Source organism: Equus quagga, chromosome 6 (genome assembly GCF_021613505.1).
Source record: "Equus quagga isolate Etosha38 chromosome 6, UCLA_HA_Equagga_1.0, whole genome shotgun sequence".
Taxonomy (NCBI): domain Eukaryota; kingdom Metazoa; phylum Chordata; class Mammalia; order Perissodactyla; family Equidae; genus Equus; species Equus quagga.
In genome coordinates this window covers 99952642-99972464 of record NC_060272.1, presented here as the reverse complement: position 1 = coordinate 99972464, position 19823 = coordinate 99952642, and the positions used below count along the sequence as shown (strand labels likewise).

The following is a 19823-nucleotide window of genomic DNA, read 5'->3' as shown; positions in this document are numbered from 1 at the left end:
CCAGTACATAGTTGTATATTCTGGTTGTAAGTCCCTCTGGTTGTGCTGTATGGGCTGCCGCCTCAGCATGGCCTGATGAGTGGTGTCATGTCCATGCCCAGGATCTGAGCCAGTGAAGCCCCAGGCCACCAGAAGCGGAGCACACAAACTTATCTACTCAGCCACGGGGCTTGCCCCCTAATTTTTGTTTTTAACTAAGTTTGTGGAGGTGATGAATACAGTAATTACTAGTACAATTTGGTGCCACTGTCATTGTTCATGCTAAGGTGCCAGCACTTAATATCCATTATGAAGAATGAGAATCAAAGAAGTTAAAGTGACTTTCAAAGATAATATGACAAGGGCACGTCAAAGCTGGGCTAGAATCTAGGCTTCCTGTTTCCCAAATCAGTGCCATTTTCAAAATAATGTTTTCTAGTATTTATAGTGATCCATTGAAAACTTCAAAATTTGTCCCTGATTAAATATTAAATATTTCCTGAACATTTTTTAGCTTTTATTACTTTTTCTTTCCTTTTGTGTTTTTCATTGTAAAATAAAGTAAATATGGTAACATTTTTTGAAAGTATACTAGTCTCTCCTTTGTCAGTAAACATGGTTTGTAGGAGTGACCTGTTTTTTTATTTGACGACAGTTTCCACTAAAATGATGAATTGTGGTATATGCATGGTCAAGGTTGATTGTTTCTGGGAACTGTGTCCCATGGAGAAATAAAAAGAAGGCAAAATCATCATTATTTGAACATCTCTGAAATTCTCTTGCAGTGGACTCACAAAATATTCAAAATGTAGCCATTTTCAAGGAAATTAGGTAAAATTCGCTTTCAGTTATATTTAAAGTTTTTTCTTACTGTGCATTTTTTAAAAAAATACTCAAGTGATTAAATGATATACAGCTATTTTTAAAGATATTTCAAAATACTTCGTAAGTTTTATAACAACTTGGAATGCATATCTCTTTTATCATTAAAATAATATCTAAACCATTCCATGCTTAAGATCAAGATTCTTTGGCTAGAAAAATGTAATTCTAAGGTGAAAAAGAATGTAGAGACACTTACGTTCAGACCTTTTTTCATTCTACTCCCCATAAGGACATAAAGCCTGGATTAAGAGTTTTAAAAGAGAAAGCACACAATGGTCCCACTTCTGTGGCAGAGAAATTAGAAGGTTGTAAATGTCTAAAAATGTATGTAATTTACATTTTCAGAAACACATTTCACATTTATAAAGAGGAAACACGTCATTTTAAAAATGTACATGTGTGTAAATCTCCTTATAAGATACATGTATTTATATTCACAGAGCAACTAGCCTAATAAAATCTGTTTTTCAGAATGAATTTAAATTTGAAAAGAGCGTAATTGCTAGAATTCCTTCTTTTCTCCGAATTGGCCATTGTAGTCTCAACTAGCAATAGGAACCCTGGAAAACCCCCATATCAAAGCAGAATTACTTTAATCTGGTCCAGAGTTCTCAAGTGATTGTGTGCATAAGAATTTCTTGAAGAGTTTGTTTAACAAATAGATTCTTGGAAGCCATCCCCAAGACTCTGATTATGTAAATAATGGGTGGACCCCAGGAATCTGCACTTTAATAAGTTATGCAAGTGTTCAAGCCCTGTTAAGAGTCACTGTTTTGGGTACTAGGTGGGCTAGAGAATGTAGAATCTGACATCTTTTGACTCCAGAATCCAAAACAGGATATCCCATTTTAAAGCCTATTTTACATGTAAATTTTAACATGAACAGTTCTGTAAACACAGTTTTATCCCTGAATTAGCAATTTGAATACTTAACGATTGGTTTACCCCAGGAGTCCCTAGTATGAAACAACATATTCATAGAAATGAAAACATTTCTAATTTCCTTGAAGCCTGAGATGAACCTAACCAAGACAGACGTTCTTTAAAATTATTTTAAAACTTTAAAAAATTGAAGCCTAAAAAACACTGTAAAATTTTTCCTTAATCCATTTGGATTATTACAATCTGTTTGTGTTCTAATGGTATAAATTTTTTTATCTATTTTTTATTGCAGAGTAATTAAGTAAAGCTTTTTGGAAAGCCAACACAAACATACCAAATAATTTAACAAAAAATATTTAGTAATTATTTTCACTTAGGTTGTATATCAGTTTTTTTTTTTTAATTCTAACTTATTTTTCCCAGTCAAATCTCTTGAGGGTATAATTTACATACAGTAAAATTCACCCTTTGTAGTATATAGTGTTAAAAAACAAAATTCAACTGAGTAAATTTTAAAGATCTTATTGACTTTATTCAGTGATTCATGAATTGGGCAACATCCAGTCTAGCAGATGGAAAGGAGCTCTGAGGAGCTGTACAAAATGAAAGACTGTTATAGGCAGAAGGGGGTGGGAACAGGAAGTTATACTAGCCAAAAAAGCTGATTGTAATGGGGGTCTATGAGGCCGCTTGTCTTTTTCTGCTTTCTTAAGGTGGAAGTTTAGATAGTTCTCCTTATTTAATATAAACATACATATATAATCAATTGGTTTTCAACACAGTACAAAGGGAATTCCATAGAGAATATAAACGTTTGATTACATAATTATATAAATTTCCCAAGAACTTCTTTAGCTCCGTTTCACAAATTTTGGTGCTGTGTTTTCACTGTTATTCAATCAAAATATTTTCTAATTTCCCTTGTGACTTACTGTTTGACCTACAGGTTATTTAGAGGTGTTTTGTTTAATTTCTACACATTTGGGCATTTTCCAGATGTTTTTCTGTTGTTGATTTCTAGTTAATTTCATTGTGATAAGAGAACATATTTTATATAAACTTCAATTGGGTTTTTTTTTTTTTAATTTGTTGAGGTTGGTTTTATGGCTCAGGATATTGTCTGTCTTGGAGAATGTTCCATATGTACTCGAAGAGAACATATTGCTCTGGTTGAGTGGAGTGTTCTATAAATGTCAGTTTGGCTGATAATCTTCTATCAACCAGGTGTTCTATATGTTTACTGACTTTTTTGTCTACTTGTTCTATCAATTACAGAGAGAGAAGTATTGAAGTCCTCAATTGTAATTGTGGATTTGTCTATTTCTCTTTTTAGTTCAATAGTTTTGCCTCATTTATTTTAACACCCTGTTGTTAAGTGCATAAACATTTAGGATTATTGTGTGTTTTTAGAAAATTGATACCTTTATTGTCCTGTAATATCCTTTTTTAGACCTGGCAATTTTCTTTGCTTTGAACGCTATTTTGATAATAATGTAGCCGCTCCAGCTTTCTTTTGATTAGTGTTTGCATGGTTTGTTTGGTTTTTTTTCTGGTCTTCTACTTTTGACTATCAATATGTTTATGTTTAAAGTGGATTTTTTTGTGTCTTGTATCTTTCACTCCATGTTTTTCTTATCTCTGAGATTTCCACTTGACTCTTTAAAAATGGCTTTATTAAGATCTGTCTCACATACTATACAATTCATTCATTTGAGCTATACAATTCAGTGGCTTTTAGTATATCACAGAGTTGAGCAACCAACACAACAATCAACTTTTGAACATTTTAATCGTCTCAGAAAGAAACCCCATACCCATTAGCAGTCAATCTCTATTTCCCCCCAAACATCACCCTCCCTTGCTTCCTGTCTCTATAGATTTGCCTATTTTGGACATTCCATATAAACAGAATCATATAATATCTATTCATTTGTGACTGGCTTCTTCCACTTAGCATAATTTTTTCAAGCATGTTGAAATGTTTATCATTACTTAATTCTTTTTTATAACTAAGTAACATTCCGTTGTATAGCTATGCATTTTATTTATCCATCAATTGATAGACAGTTGGATTATTTCCACTTTTTTGGCTATTATGAATAATGCTGCTATGAACATTCATGTACAAGTTTTTGTGTGCATATATGTTTTCAGGTCTCTTGACTGTCTATCTAGAAGTGGAATTCCTGGGTTACATGAAACTCTTTAACCTTTGACCTATATCCTTAACCTTTTGAGGAACTGCCAAATTGTTTTCAAAAGTAACCATACATTTTTACTCCCCACCAGCAATATGAGGGTGCCAATTTCTCTACATCCTTACAAAACTTGTTTTTTGCCCTCCTTTTTGGTAATAGTCATCCTAGTGGGTGTGAGGTGGTATCTCTTTGTGGTTTTGATTTGCATTTCCCTGATGGCTAGTGATGTTGAGCATCTTTTCATATACCTCTTGGCCATCTGTATGTCTTCTTTGGAAAAATGTCTGTTCAGATCCTCTGCCCATTTTTTAAATCAGATTGTTTGTTTTTTTGCTACTGATTTGTATAAGTTCTTTATATATTTTAGATATTAACCACTTAGCAGATATATGATTTGCAGATATTTTCTTCCATTTAGCAGGTTGCCTTTTCATTTTGTTGATGGTTTCCTTTGCTGTGCAGAAGCTTTTTAGTTTGATGTAGTCCCTCCCACTTGTTTATTTTTTATTTTGTTGCTTTTTCTTTTGCTGTCAACTCAAAAAAGTCATTGCCCAGACTGATGTCAAGGAGCTTATTGCCTGTTTTCTTATAGAGTTTTTATGGTTTCAGGTCTTACATTCAAGTCTTTAATCTATTTTGAGTTAATTTTTATGTATAGTATAAGACAGCGGTCCATTCTCATTCTTTTGCATGTGGCTGTCCAATTTTCCCACCACTTATTGAAGAGACTGTTCTTTCTCTATTGTATTTTCTTGACTCCTTTGTTCTAAATTAATTGACCATATATATGTGGGTTTATCTCTGGGCTCTCTATTCTGTTCCATTGATCTGTGTATCTGTTTTTATACCAATACCATACTCTTTTGATTACTATAGCTTTGTAATACAGATTGAAATTAGGGAGCGTAATGCCTCCAGCTTTGTTGTTCTTTCTCAAGATTGCTGTGGCTATTTGGGGTCTTTGGGGGTCCCATACAAATTTTAGGATTGTTTGTTCTATTTCTGTCAAAAATGCCATTGGAATTTTGATAGGGATTGCATTGAATCTGTAGATTGCTGTGGGTAGTGTGGGCGTTTTAACAATATTATGCAGATATATAGAGAACATTCCATCCAAAAGCAACAAAATACACATTCTTCTTGAGTGCACATGGAACATTTGCTAGGATAGATTATATGTTAGGCCACAAAACAAGTCTTAAAAATTTAGAAAAATTGAAATCATATCAAGCATCTTGTCCCATCACAATAGTATGAAAGTAGAAATCAATTACAGGAAGAAAACTGGAAAATTCAGTAATTTGTGGAGAATAAATAACGTGCTACTGAACAGCCAGTGGGTCAAAGAAGAAATCAAAAGAGAAATTTAAAAAATACCTTGAAATAAATGAAAATGGAAATACAACATATCAAAAGTTATGGGATACAGCAAAAGCAGTTCTAAGAGAAAAGTTCATAGTAATAAATGCATACATCAAGAAACAAGAAAAATCTTAAAAAACCTAACTTCACACCTCAAGGAACTAGAAAAAGAAGAACAAAGAAGCCCAAAGTTACTAAGAGGAAAGAAATTACAAAGATCAGAGTGGAAATAAGTGAATTAGAGACTAAAAAGATGATAGAAAAGATCATTGAAACTAAGAGCTGGTTATTTGAAAAGATAAACAAAATTGACAAACCTATAGCTAGATTAACCAAGGAAAACAGAGAGAGGACTCAAATAAAATCAGAAAGGAAAGAGGAGACATTACAACTCATACCACAAAAATACAAAAGATCATAAGAGACTACTGTGAACAATTGTATGCCAACAAATTCAACAGCCTAGAAGAAATGAATAAATTTCTAGAAACATACAACCTACCAAGACTGAATCATGAAGAAATAGAAAATCTGAACAGACTAAGTACTAATAAGAAGATTGAATTAATAATCAAAAACCTCCCAACAAAAAAAACGTCCAGGACCAGACAGCTTCACTGGTGAATTCTACCAAACATTCAAAAAAGAATCGATACCAATCTTTCTCAAACTCTTCCAAAAAGAATAGGAGGGAATGCTTCCAAATTAATTTTACAAGGCCAGCATTACCCTGATTCCAAAACCAGATAAGGACGCCACAAGAAAATAAAATTACAGGCCAATATCCCTACATACATTCAAAATGCTCAACAAAATATTAGCAAATCTAATTCAACAAAACATTAAAAGGATCATACACCATGATTAAGTGGGATTTATTCCAGGGATGCAAGGATAGTTCAACATCCACAAATCAATCAATGTATCAGTGTGATATACCACATTAACAAAATGAAGAATAAAAATCATATGATCATTTCAATAGATGCAGGAAAAGCACTTGTCAAATTCAGCATCCATTTTTGATAAAAACTCTCAACAAAGTAAGTATAGAGGGAATGTACCTCAACATAATAAAGGCCATATATACAAACCCACAGCTAACATCATTCTCAATGGTAAAAAGCTGAAAGCTTTTCCACTAAGATTAGGAAAAACACCGGGAGGCCCACTCTTGCCACTTGTATTCAACATAGTATTGGCTGTCCTAGCCAGAGTAATTAGACAAGGAAAAGAAATAAAAGGTATGCAAATTGGAAAGAAAGAGTAAAACTATCACTATTTGAAAAGAATATTTTTTAAAAGCTTTAAGAAAGTAGGAGGCTGGCCCTGTGGCCGAGTGGTTGAGTTTGTACTCTCTGCTTTGGTGGCCCACTGTTTCACCAGTTCAGATCCTGGGCACAGACGTGGCACTGTTCATCAAGCCATGCTGAGGCGGCATCCTGCATGCCACAGCTAGAAGGACCCACAACTAAAAATATACAACTATGTACTGGGGGGCTTTGGGGAGAAAAAGGAAAAATAAAATCTTAAAAAAAAAGAGAGAGAAAGATCTCAAGTACTGTTATTTTCCAGTGAAAACATCTAGAAATGCCGTAATCAATCTATAATGACATAAATATCTAATTGAAATTGAAATCTAGCAGTTTTGATTTGGGGGCTTTTCACCTATACATTTGGCTACACCCCTTTATTTCATCAAGTAAATCTTAGGTAATTAGTAGAAATTAATATTTGATTTTCTTTTCCACTTTTAGTGTTAAATGTTTACAAAAGACAGTGAAGGATTCTTATCATATAATGTGTAGACCATGTGCCTGTGAACTTGATGTTTGCGCAAAATGTGGAAAGAAAGAAGACATTGTTATTCCGTGAGTATTTCTTTTTACATTTGAGTTTTATTCTTTTAGTAATTGATATGTGAATTTTCTTTTAAGGAAACATTCAGTAGCTCAGAGAATCTCAGAATTAAAGTATATCACACTAATGTAGACTTTTTTCCTACCTAACAGGAAAAATGTCTTAATTGTTTATAAAATTTTTCTATCATTACAATAAAAGTGAAATTTTATAGTTTTAGGAAATTAAAATGTTTATCCATAAGGTTCACATTCACTACTCATTACAAAAGAATTGCTCGTTATATAACTACTTTTCTTTAATGGACATCATGTATTAATGCTTTTGAACCTAATTTATTGACAGCAGTATTATAATTGGTTGGATCTTGCGTTAAGTTAGTCTTCAAGGAGCTTTTTCTCTATACTTATTTCATTAGACTCTTGTTAACCAAGAAAAGTAGTGTAAAGGTCTTTTCAATCTACACAGTTAAATAACAAAAGCCTAAGAAATAAATAGAAGTTTTTTCTTCCATCTGTAGGTTTAACAAAGAAAAAGAAAAAACAGAAAATTTTGAAAATAATCTATGTTCTAACCATCAAAGAAGCTGCAGAAGAAACGAAGAAAGTGATGATGATTTAGATTTTGATATTGATTTAGATGACGCAGAAGATGGCAATCAAGCGGATTAACATAACTATACTAAAGTCAGTTTGAAAACATGAAATTCTAAACAACTTTGGACTTTGAGGGTTTTACAAAAAAGTACTGTGAAATCCTAATGAGGAAATCATAAAAACCTGTAGAAAATAGGCAAAACTTATACAGGGACAATATAAATTATGTATGATATTTGAATAATTATAAAGCTTTTACCCAGAGTTTTCCTATAATAAATTTTAAAGTAGCATATGCTAGAATATCTGCCAAAATTAGTATGGGTTTAGCATTTTGCAGTTCGTGGAAATTATTTAGAATTTACATATACTACCTATATCAAACTAAGTAAGATTCAGAATTGATGATTGTGTAAGAACTATCTCATGGAAAAATCAGATGACATTATTATATTGCTAGCCTCAAAAACTGGTCCTCAGTAACTACCTTTTGATAAATTGATCTCGAGTAAATGGCCCACATAAGAAAAGCCCGCCTACTTATGTTTGCTTGTTATAAAGCGAAAAGTTTATTATAATATTTAACAACTGTATAGCAATTTTTCATTGGAAGTATTTTTTTATATCTTATGACATTTTTTACCTTTTTTGTCTTGTGAAATATACATACAGAAAAAATGCATAAAATATATATGTATATTTAATAAATAATTATTTAAAAAGTCATACATCTATCACCTAGATGAAGAAACTATTCCTAAACGCTATAAATTAGCTTTGTCTTATTTTTGAACTCTTTTCTCTTTTTCTTTTAATCTCAAACCTAAAGAAAAGTACCAAATAGTACAATGAATCTTTGTATACTCTTCACCTAGGTTGATGATTGTTAACATTTTTCCACGTTTTCTTTATATCACAGTAGATGGGTCTAGATATATATTTTATTTACTGAACCATTTGAAAATAAGTAGCTGGCATTGGTTTTGAATTTTATATGAACAGACCTATACTATGCATGTTATTTTCTCTCTTCTTTATTTCATTATTATGAAATTTGTGAAATTGATCCATGTTGTTGCAAGAGCTCTAATTTGTTCATTTTACATTACTGTGTTTTATTCCGTTGTATTTACATACTAATTACATACATTAGAGAGGATAAGTTGACTTATCCTCTCTAATGTTAAGGGACGATTGAGTTATCTCAAATTTTCTTGTTACAACCAATAGTGCTATGCACATTAGTATATCTGTTTCTTGGTACACATATCTTATTTCTTGGTACACATTTCTGTTAGATGTATGTCCAGCAGTGGTAGAGGACATCAGGTATATGCATCTGCAGTATTACTCTATAATGCCCAACTATCTTTCCAGAAAGATTGTTCTCTCCCTTCCCCACAGCAATATATATATATGAGAATTCCAGTGCTCTGCATCCTTTCCAACACTTCATATCAGACTTTTTAATTTCTGTCAATTTTATATGTATGCTACATATATCTTTGTCTTATTAATTTGTATTTCCCTAATTACTAATAGGCTTAAGCCCCTTTTAATGTTTATTGACCATGTGGTTTTTGGATAATAGAAGATATTAATGAATTGTTTTGGTGAAGTTTAATAATATTACTTAAGAAATGCATACTGAAATATTTGAGTGTAATAGCAATTTAAGATATTTCAGCATAAAAAAGTAAAGACACAGATAGCATTTTAGTGGCACCAAAAATAAGTTACCTAGGAGTAAATTTAAAAAATACTCAAGAACTTTATACACAAAAATATAGAATCTTATCAAGATCCAAAGTGGAGACATAAATAGAGAAAGATAAAAATAAATGGGGAGAGATACTGTGTTCGTGATGTGGAAGTCTCAATATTCTAAGCTTACAGACTTACAGAAAGTTTCTCTCCCATAAATTTATGTGGCTTTCCTTTTTGCATATAAGTTTATTTTCTAGACTATAACTTTTGCAGTTGAAGAGCCAACTAAATTATTATTAGACCTACCATAAATTCTTTGCCATTTGAATGAGTTATAAGTCCTCAGATAACCTTACCAGAAGAGAGATTTAACAAAGAGCATCACCTAGTGACATATACTAATATCTGCATTTCGTCCTTTAGTGCTAAGACAAGTTGTTTTGTTTTGTTTTTTAAGAAGACTTAAATTTAATTGTTATGTTTAGTTCATTTATATTTCTTTATGAATTATCCTTTCTAATCTAAAAATTACTTTTTTATTGGAGCTCAGCATGGATCTAAATCCTGGCTCTGTCACTTACTAGCTGTATGACTTGGTACAATTTAACTTTCTGTGCTTTGGTTTTCATGAGATTGATAGAAGGATTAAATGCATTAATACGTAAAATGCTTAGAACTTATGAGAGCACCACAGAACTGATATTATTATTGCTCCTATGTGATTATATATATATAAATTAATTAGTCATTATTAATTAGTAATGAAGACATGAATTTGTTTGCCTACATTCTGAAAAAGAAGAGTTATATATGGATTCCATATATATATGGAATATATATAGAATCCTGTTACTTGCTCATGCTATCTGGTTCCAGAGTCTGATTTTTAACTACTGCACAATAGTGCTGCCACTCTGTCATATGTCAAAAGCATTTCTATAGGTAAATAGAGAAAAAACTTTATTAGATGGGGGACATGGCATGAACAAGTTATTGGTGACTAAAAAGGCTTGGAATAATAATGGAAATAATATAGTAATAGCTAACATTCTTATTTCATTTGTTCAACGAATAATCATTGAGCACCTATGTGGGCAAGGCACTGTTCAAGATACTTGGGGTACAACAATGAAGAAAGCAGAGATCCATATCCTTTCAGAGATTACCTTTTAGTGGGTAGAGACAGACCGTAAACAATAAACACAGTAACTAAATTATATGTTAGAAAGTAAAAAGGGCTATGGGAAAAAATAAGGCATTGTAGGATAGTTGGGAGTCTGAGGGCATGGATGGGGTGGGGATGAGCGTGTACACGTGGGGAGGAAGTGGGCTATGATTTTTTAATAAGGTGTCCAGGGGGACATGTTGGGGAAGAATGTTCCAGGCAGAGGCAAAAAGGCACAGCAAGGCCTCTGAAGCAAGATTGTGCCAGGTGTGTTCAAGAACAGCAAGGAAAGCAGCAGTTAAGTTGGAGAGTCCCAAGAGAGAAGATCAGGGAAGTAATGGAAGGCCAGCTCATGTGAAACCTGCTTTTAAGATGTTTTTACTTTATCTTTGGTTTTCAGCCACTTGACTATGATTTCTAAGGTGTGAATATCTTATTTATGCTATTTAAGATTTTCTCAGTTCCTCCAATCTGTTGGTCCATGTCCTTAAACAGATTTGGAAAAATGTTCAGCATTGTTTCTTCAAATAGTGCTTTTCCTATTCTCTCCTCTCCTTCCAGCTCTCCAGTTACACGTTAGACCCTTTTGACTGTGTCCCGTGTCTTTCTCCTGCTCTGCTGTCTTTTTTCCATTCATTTTTTCCTTTCTGTGCTTCATTTTGTGTGTTTTCTATTGGCCTTTCTTGGCATTTGTTAATTCTGTCTTCTGAATAAATAGGATTAATGTGTTCAGTCTGCTTTTAAACCCATCTAATAAATTCTTAATTTCTCATACTAAATTTTGCAGTTCTAAAATGTCCATTTGATTCTTTTTTAATAGATTATAGTTCTGTTGAAATATTCCATGTTACCTATCTTATGTGTCTTTTTCTCTATTTTCTTAGACATTTTAATCACAGTTATTTTGAAGTCCTTGTTCACTTTTGTTTGCTTTTATTGATTATTTCCTGATTATGGGTCATTTTCCCCTGCTTTGCTCATCTAATTTTTATTGTATGCTAGAAATTGTGGATGACACATTATAGAGGCTTCCTCTAAAAACTAAATTTGTGCAGGTCACCTTGATTCTGTCAAATCTTAGTTTTAGGCTTTGTTGGGGTGATCTATTTCAGTTTCACATTTATTTCTAGAATTCCTTATTCCTATCTCTTAGTCTTCAAGTATTGTCTTTATTCCTAGATGTGTATTTTCTGGGGTCTTAACTTGTTGCCAAGAGTGTTCACCCAGGTATCTCCACTCTGGGTGAGCCCATCCTCCTGCACTGTGTGACCTCTGAGGTCTGACTAGCTCCAAGCCACTCGGCTGCTGTTCTCTGCTAGGACTCCTGGGGTTGTGCCCTGTGTGTGCAGCTTAGGAGACTAAGGAGTGACAGAGAAGTAGGAGGAGAACCAAGAAAGGGTGTCCTGGAAGGCAAGGGGCGCATGTATTGAGTGCTCACTGTATCCTGGCCCAGCTCTAAACTAAGGTCTTTTGCGATAAGCACATTTGAATGTTCATTCTGGCCCTGTGTAGTGACAACTATCATGATCCATGTTTACAGATGAGAAAGCGAGATGAAGTAATTTGGCATACAGCCAAAAAGTGTCAGGCCCAGGTTTTGAACCTATACAAGCATCTGATCCCAGAACCTCTTCTGCATGTTAGAGTTAGTATGCATAAGAATAATATGTGAGTCGCTGACTGATAACGCCACTATATTCCATACTCACAGTCAGTCCCTCTGCCATGCTTTCATATTCCCTTATTTCAGACAATTTAGAGCTTGTTCCTTTTTTTTTCTGAAGAACTTTTGGGTTCCAGCATCACTGGAGAGTGCTTAGGCTTTTAGCCACTGCTTATGCACCTGAATTGAATGACTTTTTCTTACTCACCCTGTGACTCTTTATTTCCACATATGAATCATAATACCGTAATCTTTCTAATTAGATGATGTCACTTTATTGTGAGAACTTGCATAATAGACGGAATATAAGTGTTTACCAGCAATTCTGGATATATCTAGGAGCTGTACTGGGAAGGTAAGTTGTAGTGATTAACTCCTAATACAGTAATAATATTAGAAGAAGAAAAAGAAAGGTGTTACTTGGTGCTTAACATACATTTGTTACTCAGGTAGCATAAAGAGCGCTGCTCTGAGTCAGTATTCTCCATCTTTCAGGTGAGTCAGCTGAGGCTCAAAGGTTGAGTCACTTGCCAAAATCCGAAAAGACAGTAATACATCTGAGATTCAAACCAAGTCTATATGGCTCCAAAGCCTATCTTATTGCAACTACATTTATGCAAAATTACAAATGGTCCAGGTTCCTAAGCACTTTTTTTCTTGTGTTATTTGTAACAGCATTAACATGAACACACCTCTATCCCTTCCTTAGCTTCCTCTTTCTAGGGAACATTGTAACATTAGTAACATTAGTCAATATTACTCAATGATTGCCCTGTTCAAAAGCCACATTTAAAAGAAAAAAAGATTATAGATAGCCTCTATATAACTTGTGCCATGGAATATTTGTCACTCATTACGTTCAAATTTGTCAGTAATACTGAATGTTGCAAGACCATTTTCCACAATTTTTATTGGCAATCCTTATGCAATCAGGGAAGTATGCTGAGATTACTTACGTAGCTCTATGCTAATGAGTCTCACAACTTCATCAATAATTAATACATAGGGAAAAAATTATGCATCCCCAAATCTCATGTATAAGACTTTTAAAAGAATTAAAAGCACCAGGCTTTCAAAAGGTTATCACTACATAAAATTACACATGAGGTTGCATCGTTTATTTCTATGTAATTTTAAAAATTAAAAATGTTGTGAGGCCGGCCCTGTGGCCCAGTGGTTAAGTTCGGCACACTCTCCTTCAGCAGCCCAGGTCCAGTTCCCAGGTCCAGACCTGTATCACTTGTCAGCTGCCATCCTGTGGTGGCAGCCCACACACAAAATAGAGGAAGATTGGCACAGATGTTAGCTCAGGGCGAATCTCCCTCAGTAAAAAAAAAAAAATTAAAAGTTTTTTGTAATTTTTAAAATGTGTTTCCTTTCAAAGGAAATAATTTGCACATCATAAAATGTATAGTTGGTACTTGGTACTAATAGGAAAGGTTTTAACATATATTTTGGATATAAAAATATAAATAGTACCTAAGTGTTCAGAAGTTGACTGATACAAAAAGATTCATCAAAATTTGGTTTAGAAGTTTCTGTAACCTCCAGAAACATTAATTTGAATTATATAAATTAAATTTTAATATTAAATACTTAAATCTACATTATTTAATATTTAAAGTTAACTTTTTTCCATTTTTAAAACAAATCCAATGCCTTTGACTTCAACATTAACATTAAATTATAATACATTTTAAAAATTATGCCTTGTCCATGGGTGAACCTCACAGATGTGCTGAGCAAAAGAATCTGAACACAAGAGATTATATACTTTAAGATTCCATTTATATGAAGTTCAAAACTAATTAAAACTAATTTACGGTGACAAGCATCAGAATACTGGTTACCTTTAGGGCTGTGGTATTGACGAGGAAGGGGCATGAGGGAACCTTCTGGAGTGCTGGAATCGCCTGTTTCTTAATCTAGGTGATGGTTACATAAGTGTATAGAAATATAAAATTCAATACTTAAGATTTATTCACTTTATTAAATTTTGCCTGAATTCAAAAGAAATTGTAACAATTTTTTAAAAATTAATAGTATACTGTTGTCAAATCCATGCCTTGAAATAAAGCAACATAAATCTCTACTCCAGGAGGAGGAGAAGGGAGAGGGACTTGGAGGCAGAAAGATCTGTTTGAATCCTAACCCTGCCTCTTACTCGTTGTATGACCCTGGGCCAATTTCCTTACCTTTGGGAAGTTACCTTGTGTGGACCTTACCTATTTGTAAAACAGGGGCAGGGATTTCTACAGTGTAAGAGAGCTGTGAGTATTAAATATAACATCTATACAGCTCCTGGCACATAGTAGGTGCTCCATTCATCATGTTTATATATATTGCTTCATAAGTTTTGGTTTAGACATTTTCTGTCAAATTATCCTATGGTTTTCCTGGGGTGGAAAGTAGGTAAACTGGAAACCCTTGGGTGGGGGAAACCTTGATAGAGAATTCCTATTACACTGAAAGAGAAGAAGCAAAGCCCTCCAGTGAAAGCATTTATACAAGAAATGGCAGACTTGCTACTGGCTATTTTTAGTACTTGTGAGGGGTAGGCCCTTCAATAACAGCATCCACAAGCGTCTGAGTGCAATAGCAAGCTTTAGAAGAAATATTTCTGACAGTGACAACTTTACAAACTGCCGTTCATTTCTTTTTTAAAACTAATTGATTCTGTATTATTAACTGTAATTAATATCACACACAGAAAGTTTCTGAGAAACTAATAAATGATCAAAAAATTTATTTTTTTTTTTTTGGTAAGGAAGATTGTCACTGAGAAACATCTGTGCCAATCTTCCTGTATTTTGTATGTGGGTCACTGCCACAGCATGGCTTGATGAGTGGTGTGTAGGTCTGCGCTCGGGATCTGAGCCTGTGAACCGCAGTGCGTGAACTTAACCACTATGCCACTGGGCTGGCCCACCCCCAAAATTTATATTTTAAAATTACACAGTGAATTAAAAATATCAAGTTAATTAGAAAAGTGTATTCTGTTACACTGAACTTTTATTTAAATTATAAATTTGCATAAATTACAAATAAAATTTTTTGTGTAATTGAGTATGACCTTATCTATTCAACTTTTTATTTTTACTTAATTATTTAAACTAGTCACAAATTTATTTGTAGAATATATTTTCTTTAATCTGGAAAGAGTTTTTTCTTTTATCATTATGAAGGAAAGTCCTGGTCACATGGGGAACGACAAACTAAATGACCGATTTAGGAAATGAATTGGACCCGGGGAAATTGCCAGGACCAGCTGAGGTTAGGAAAGATGGTTTCCTACAGGACAAAACTGACGTCCCTTGGCAAAAGATCTTTGTAGCATATCCATAACATCAGGAGACACAAGATAAACTGACTTTTAAACTATGTTATTTATGCTTTCAAATAGTATACTCAATGTGTTTTCCAATGAAGTACTTTAAATTTAAAGCAGTAGGTCCAATTGTTATTCTGGAAAAATATATAATTAATACACTACAGAGTGTCCAGGACATCTGGAAACAGAGGAAGAATAGTGTATTTATCATACTTCACCCAAAAGCATACTGAACATACTATTTGGAAGTGCAACCAAACAGTTACACACTTGGAAAATAGGTCTCTCCTATGTTTCCTGCCTTTGCCACACTTGTGACTGCCAGCTGAACAAGGCAGGTGCAGCATGAGTGGCTGCCAGTGGACAGTGACAAAAACAAGACTTACTGAAACAAATGTTTCTTATAAATAATTTGGAAACAATTTTGGAATCCATTTCTTGGCAGTGGAAATAGTACAGTTCAGATCCTTTTAAGTGATTGATTTATATGTGGGAAGTCCTCAACTGGTAGTTCTGGAAATAACTTAATGATGCTATGCCACTGTCTGTAAAGTTGAGAGGATATCCTACAGAAAACGAAAATCCCAGAGGAAGGAAGCCACGTGGGAGCAAGCCGTCTCTGTATGGTCATGACCATTTAGTATAATGTTTGCACTGTGGAACTGGTGACACAACCGGTTACAACAGAAATGGGCCGTGGGGGATAGCGTGGAGACAAAACAGGAGTCCACGACATTATATGTTTGGACAAACATCCAGCCAGTCGTCCTTTCTGTATTTTTCCAGTCATAGAACTTCCTCTTTTTCTATGATCCACTTGTCAAGTACATTTTGCCGACACGTGGGATGTGCCTAAAAGTCAATCATGTTCTTGCCAGCTATAAACTGACTGCAGAGATGACTAAAAACACGAGAGAATTGAACTTAAAGTCGTAATTTTGGTGTTTTGTTCAGTGCTGAATTAGGAGGTGAAAAGACTTTGAGGGAGTGTCAACTCAGTGACTGCTCCCCCCACCAGGATGCAGGAAGCCCATGAATTCACATGTGCACTCAGCTTTGTCGGTAGACTGAATAACTATGTCTTGCATATGTAGTAGATGTGATTAGTTAAATGCAAATTCAATTAAAATTATTACTGAGTTCACAGTATTCTTGAAATTACGTATTTCCTCAATTTATGCTAAAGGTTCAATTCAAATATGCAGGCCTGTCACTGTTTTTGCTGTTGAAAGGGGATTCTCGGCCTGGGAGAGGTTGGGAAGCACTGAGAGAAGCATCAGCCTTCATTGTGCTGTAAGTTCGGTAAAATTCTCTAAAAGCTTTTTCCACAGTGTAATGATAATTCCATCTCTATACTTTTTAAATGCCTTATTGAGGTATAATTTACATACCATAAAATTCACCCATTTTAAGTGTCTAATTTTATGATTTTGTAAATTTGCGGAGTTGTGCAATTATGACCACAATCCAGTTTCAGTACGTTCCCATCACCTCAAAAAGATCCGTCATGCCCAGTTTTAGTCACTCGCCATTCCCACCCCCAGCCCCAGGCAACTTCTCTCCTTCTGTGTCCATAAAATTGTTTTTTATGAACCTTTCATATAAATGAAATCATAAAATATGCAGTCATTAAGTCTGGCTTCTTTCATAACATTTTTGAGATACATCCATATTGTAACATGTATCAACAGTTCATCATTCTCTTTTCTTTCTTTTTTCTTTTCTGAGCAGTATTTCATTGTATGGACATAATCATTTTGTTTACCCACTCAAATTTTGATTGTTTCCACTTTATGGCTATTATAAATAATGCTGTTGTGAATATTTGCATGTGACTATGTGGAAATGTTTTCATTTTTCTTGGGTATGTATACTTAAGGGTGAGATTGTGGGTCATCTGGTAAATTTATGTTCAATTTTTAGGAAGCTACCAAACTTTTCCAAAGTGGCTGCATCATTTTACAATCCTACCATCAGTGTGTGAGGGTTCCATGTTGAGGAGGTTCCACATCCTCATCGACACTTTTAATAGTCAATCTATTTTGATTATTGCCATTCTAGTGGGTGTGAAGTCTCATTGTGGTTTTAGTTTGTATTTTCCTCCTAACTAATGATGTTGACTCAGCGTCTTTCAGGTGCTTATCAGTCAATGGTATATCTTCTTTGGTGAAGTGTCTATTCAGATATTTCACCTATTTTTAAAATTGGGTTGTTTTCTTATTATTGAGTTGTAACAGTTGTTTATTCTATATACAAATCCTTTATCAGATATAACTTGGGAATATTGTTCTGCCAGTCCATGGCTTGTTTGATTTATATACATAATATTTTATGATAAATATATCTCAATTTAAAAAGCGTATCCTTCACATAAAGAAATTAACAGTGTGGACACGTAAGAATCCCTGTGGTAGCCGTGGAGGTTTGGAGTCCTGAAGCCTGACAAACTGTGCACTGCCCCTACCAGCTACATGCTGCATCATTTATGAAAATTTTAGAGCATCCGTTGAGTGTGCACTTTTGTTTGAGTAGATTATTAGAATTGGAAGACATGTAGAAAGCATGTAGTCCAGCACATTGCCTCAAGAGGTAAGTTAGTATGAAATTTTATGTTAGGAATTTTTGTTTTCTTCTGTGGCGGGTATACTGTGGACATGTCCACTATGGCTCCAGGGGAAGGGAGGAGAGCGGCATCCCCTGAGAATATGAAGAAATGGCTTTTGTTACCCTTAATTCAAAGTGGGATCCCAGTAATTGAGTGCATGTGTCTATGTGTGTGTCTCTGTGTATGTGTAAATAAACAAACATGATTGGAGGGGGTGGTTCAACCGGGCACTTCATGAAGGAAACGAAAGAATAACTGGACCTACCTTCAATAATGAAAACTGTAAATACAGCAAATGATAAAACCCAAAACACATTTGACATTCTCATATCAGCCTCTGGTTCTGCCTAAGAAAATAGTGATATAACCATTGTAGCTGCAAGAATTCTAGATCCTCTTTTTCTTGGCAAGTTGCTTTTGTTCACCACTGGACTGGCTGCTTTTTGCTCCACATCAGAGAGTTCTAAAATCTTTGCTTACGTCCTTATTCAAAAATGAATTTGCATTGGTTGTTTTCTATAGAAAACATTTTCTAATACCTTATATGCAAATACCTTGCAGTCTCTGGTCTATGCAATTTCTTTTCCCTTCTCCCTTCTCTCTTCTCTTGCCATTTGGGAAAATGAAACAGTTCCTGCTTGAATCCTGATCTGCCCAAAATATTTTCTCCACTGCCCAAAAGTGTGGACACTATGAAAATCACTGTATAATGCCATTAAAGTTTCCCTCTTTAAAAAAAAACCAGCAACTGAGGTTAATGATTACTCAATAAATACTCAGTATGATACTAAGCAGTGGTCCCCAGAGTGGGGTTACATTAGAATCACCTGTGGTGTGTATTTAAAGTACAGGTCTTCTGGCCCCACAGCAAAGCTTTCCTGCCATGTTGATACAGGTAATGCAGGGAGCCACTAAGGCATGCTGAAATGGCTCAGCAGGCTAAGGTCCAAGCTGTCGATGCATTGCGTCATTATGCTTAGCACAGTCAGGAGGATGGGCTCACAGGCACTACAGGTGCTTAGGCACAGAGCTGTCTAAACCTCAAGTGTGGGCCATAACTGGCAGGGACAAGCTGGCCATATTTGGAAAATTCTATGGTAAGGGGCAAATGTGGCTGAGATTTCGGAGCCATAGGGAAATGTAGCAAGACAGACTAAATGTTGTGCCACGAGAGAGATGTGGCAGAAACAAACTATTGGCCGAGAGGTCTCCTGACTCCTGACTGGGTGACTTGTGACCAAGTGGCCCAATTAGGTTGTGGCAGCTCAGCCTTTGGGTGGTATCTGAAGGAGAAGAGGACTGAGAGGGGTGCTGGAGGGCAGATGCCCTCTTTTTTGAGCAGGGGTCAGAGTTCAAGCTGCTGAAAGGAACCCTGTAGCCTCCCTTCCCCGTCCCTCCTGTCTTCCTTCTCAAGTTCCGGTTCTAGTGTATGTGATCTGCTCCCTTCTTCAAGATGCTTAGGTTTTTGCAAATAGGTTTATGGAGAAGAGTTACCCTTACCCACACCTTAAACATCTTATTTTGTTTGTTTTTTGGTGGGGGAAGTGGTCTCTCTTTTAACACAGCTTCAGATGATGTAACATTCACAGA

General features: G+C 34.8%; 1 protein-coding gene across 1 annotated transcript in view; it reads left to right on the top strand.

Annotated features, from left to right (window-relative positions):
- C6H9orf85 (chromosome 6 C9orf85 homolog) overlaps nucleotides 1-12945 on the top strand; it is a 55722-nt gene extending 42777 nt beyond the window's left edge. Inside the window, exons 3-4 of the mRNA XM_046664234.1 lie at nucleotides 7064-7177; nucleotides 7687-12945. Of these exons, the coding sequence (XP_046520190.1) occupies nucleotides 7064-7177; nucleotides 7687-7837 (265 nt within the window). The 3' untranslated portion in view covers nucleotides 7838-12945. The remainder of the gene's footprint in view (nucleotides 1-7063; nucleotides 7178-7686) is intronic.
- The last annotated feature ends 6878 nt before the right edge of the window (nucleotides 12946-19823 follow it).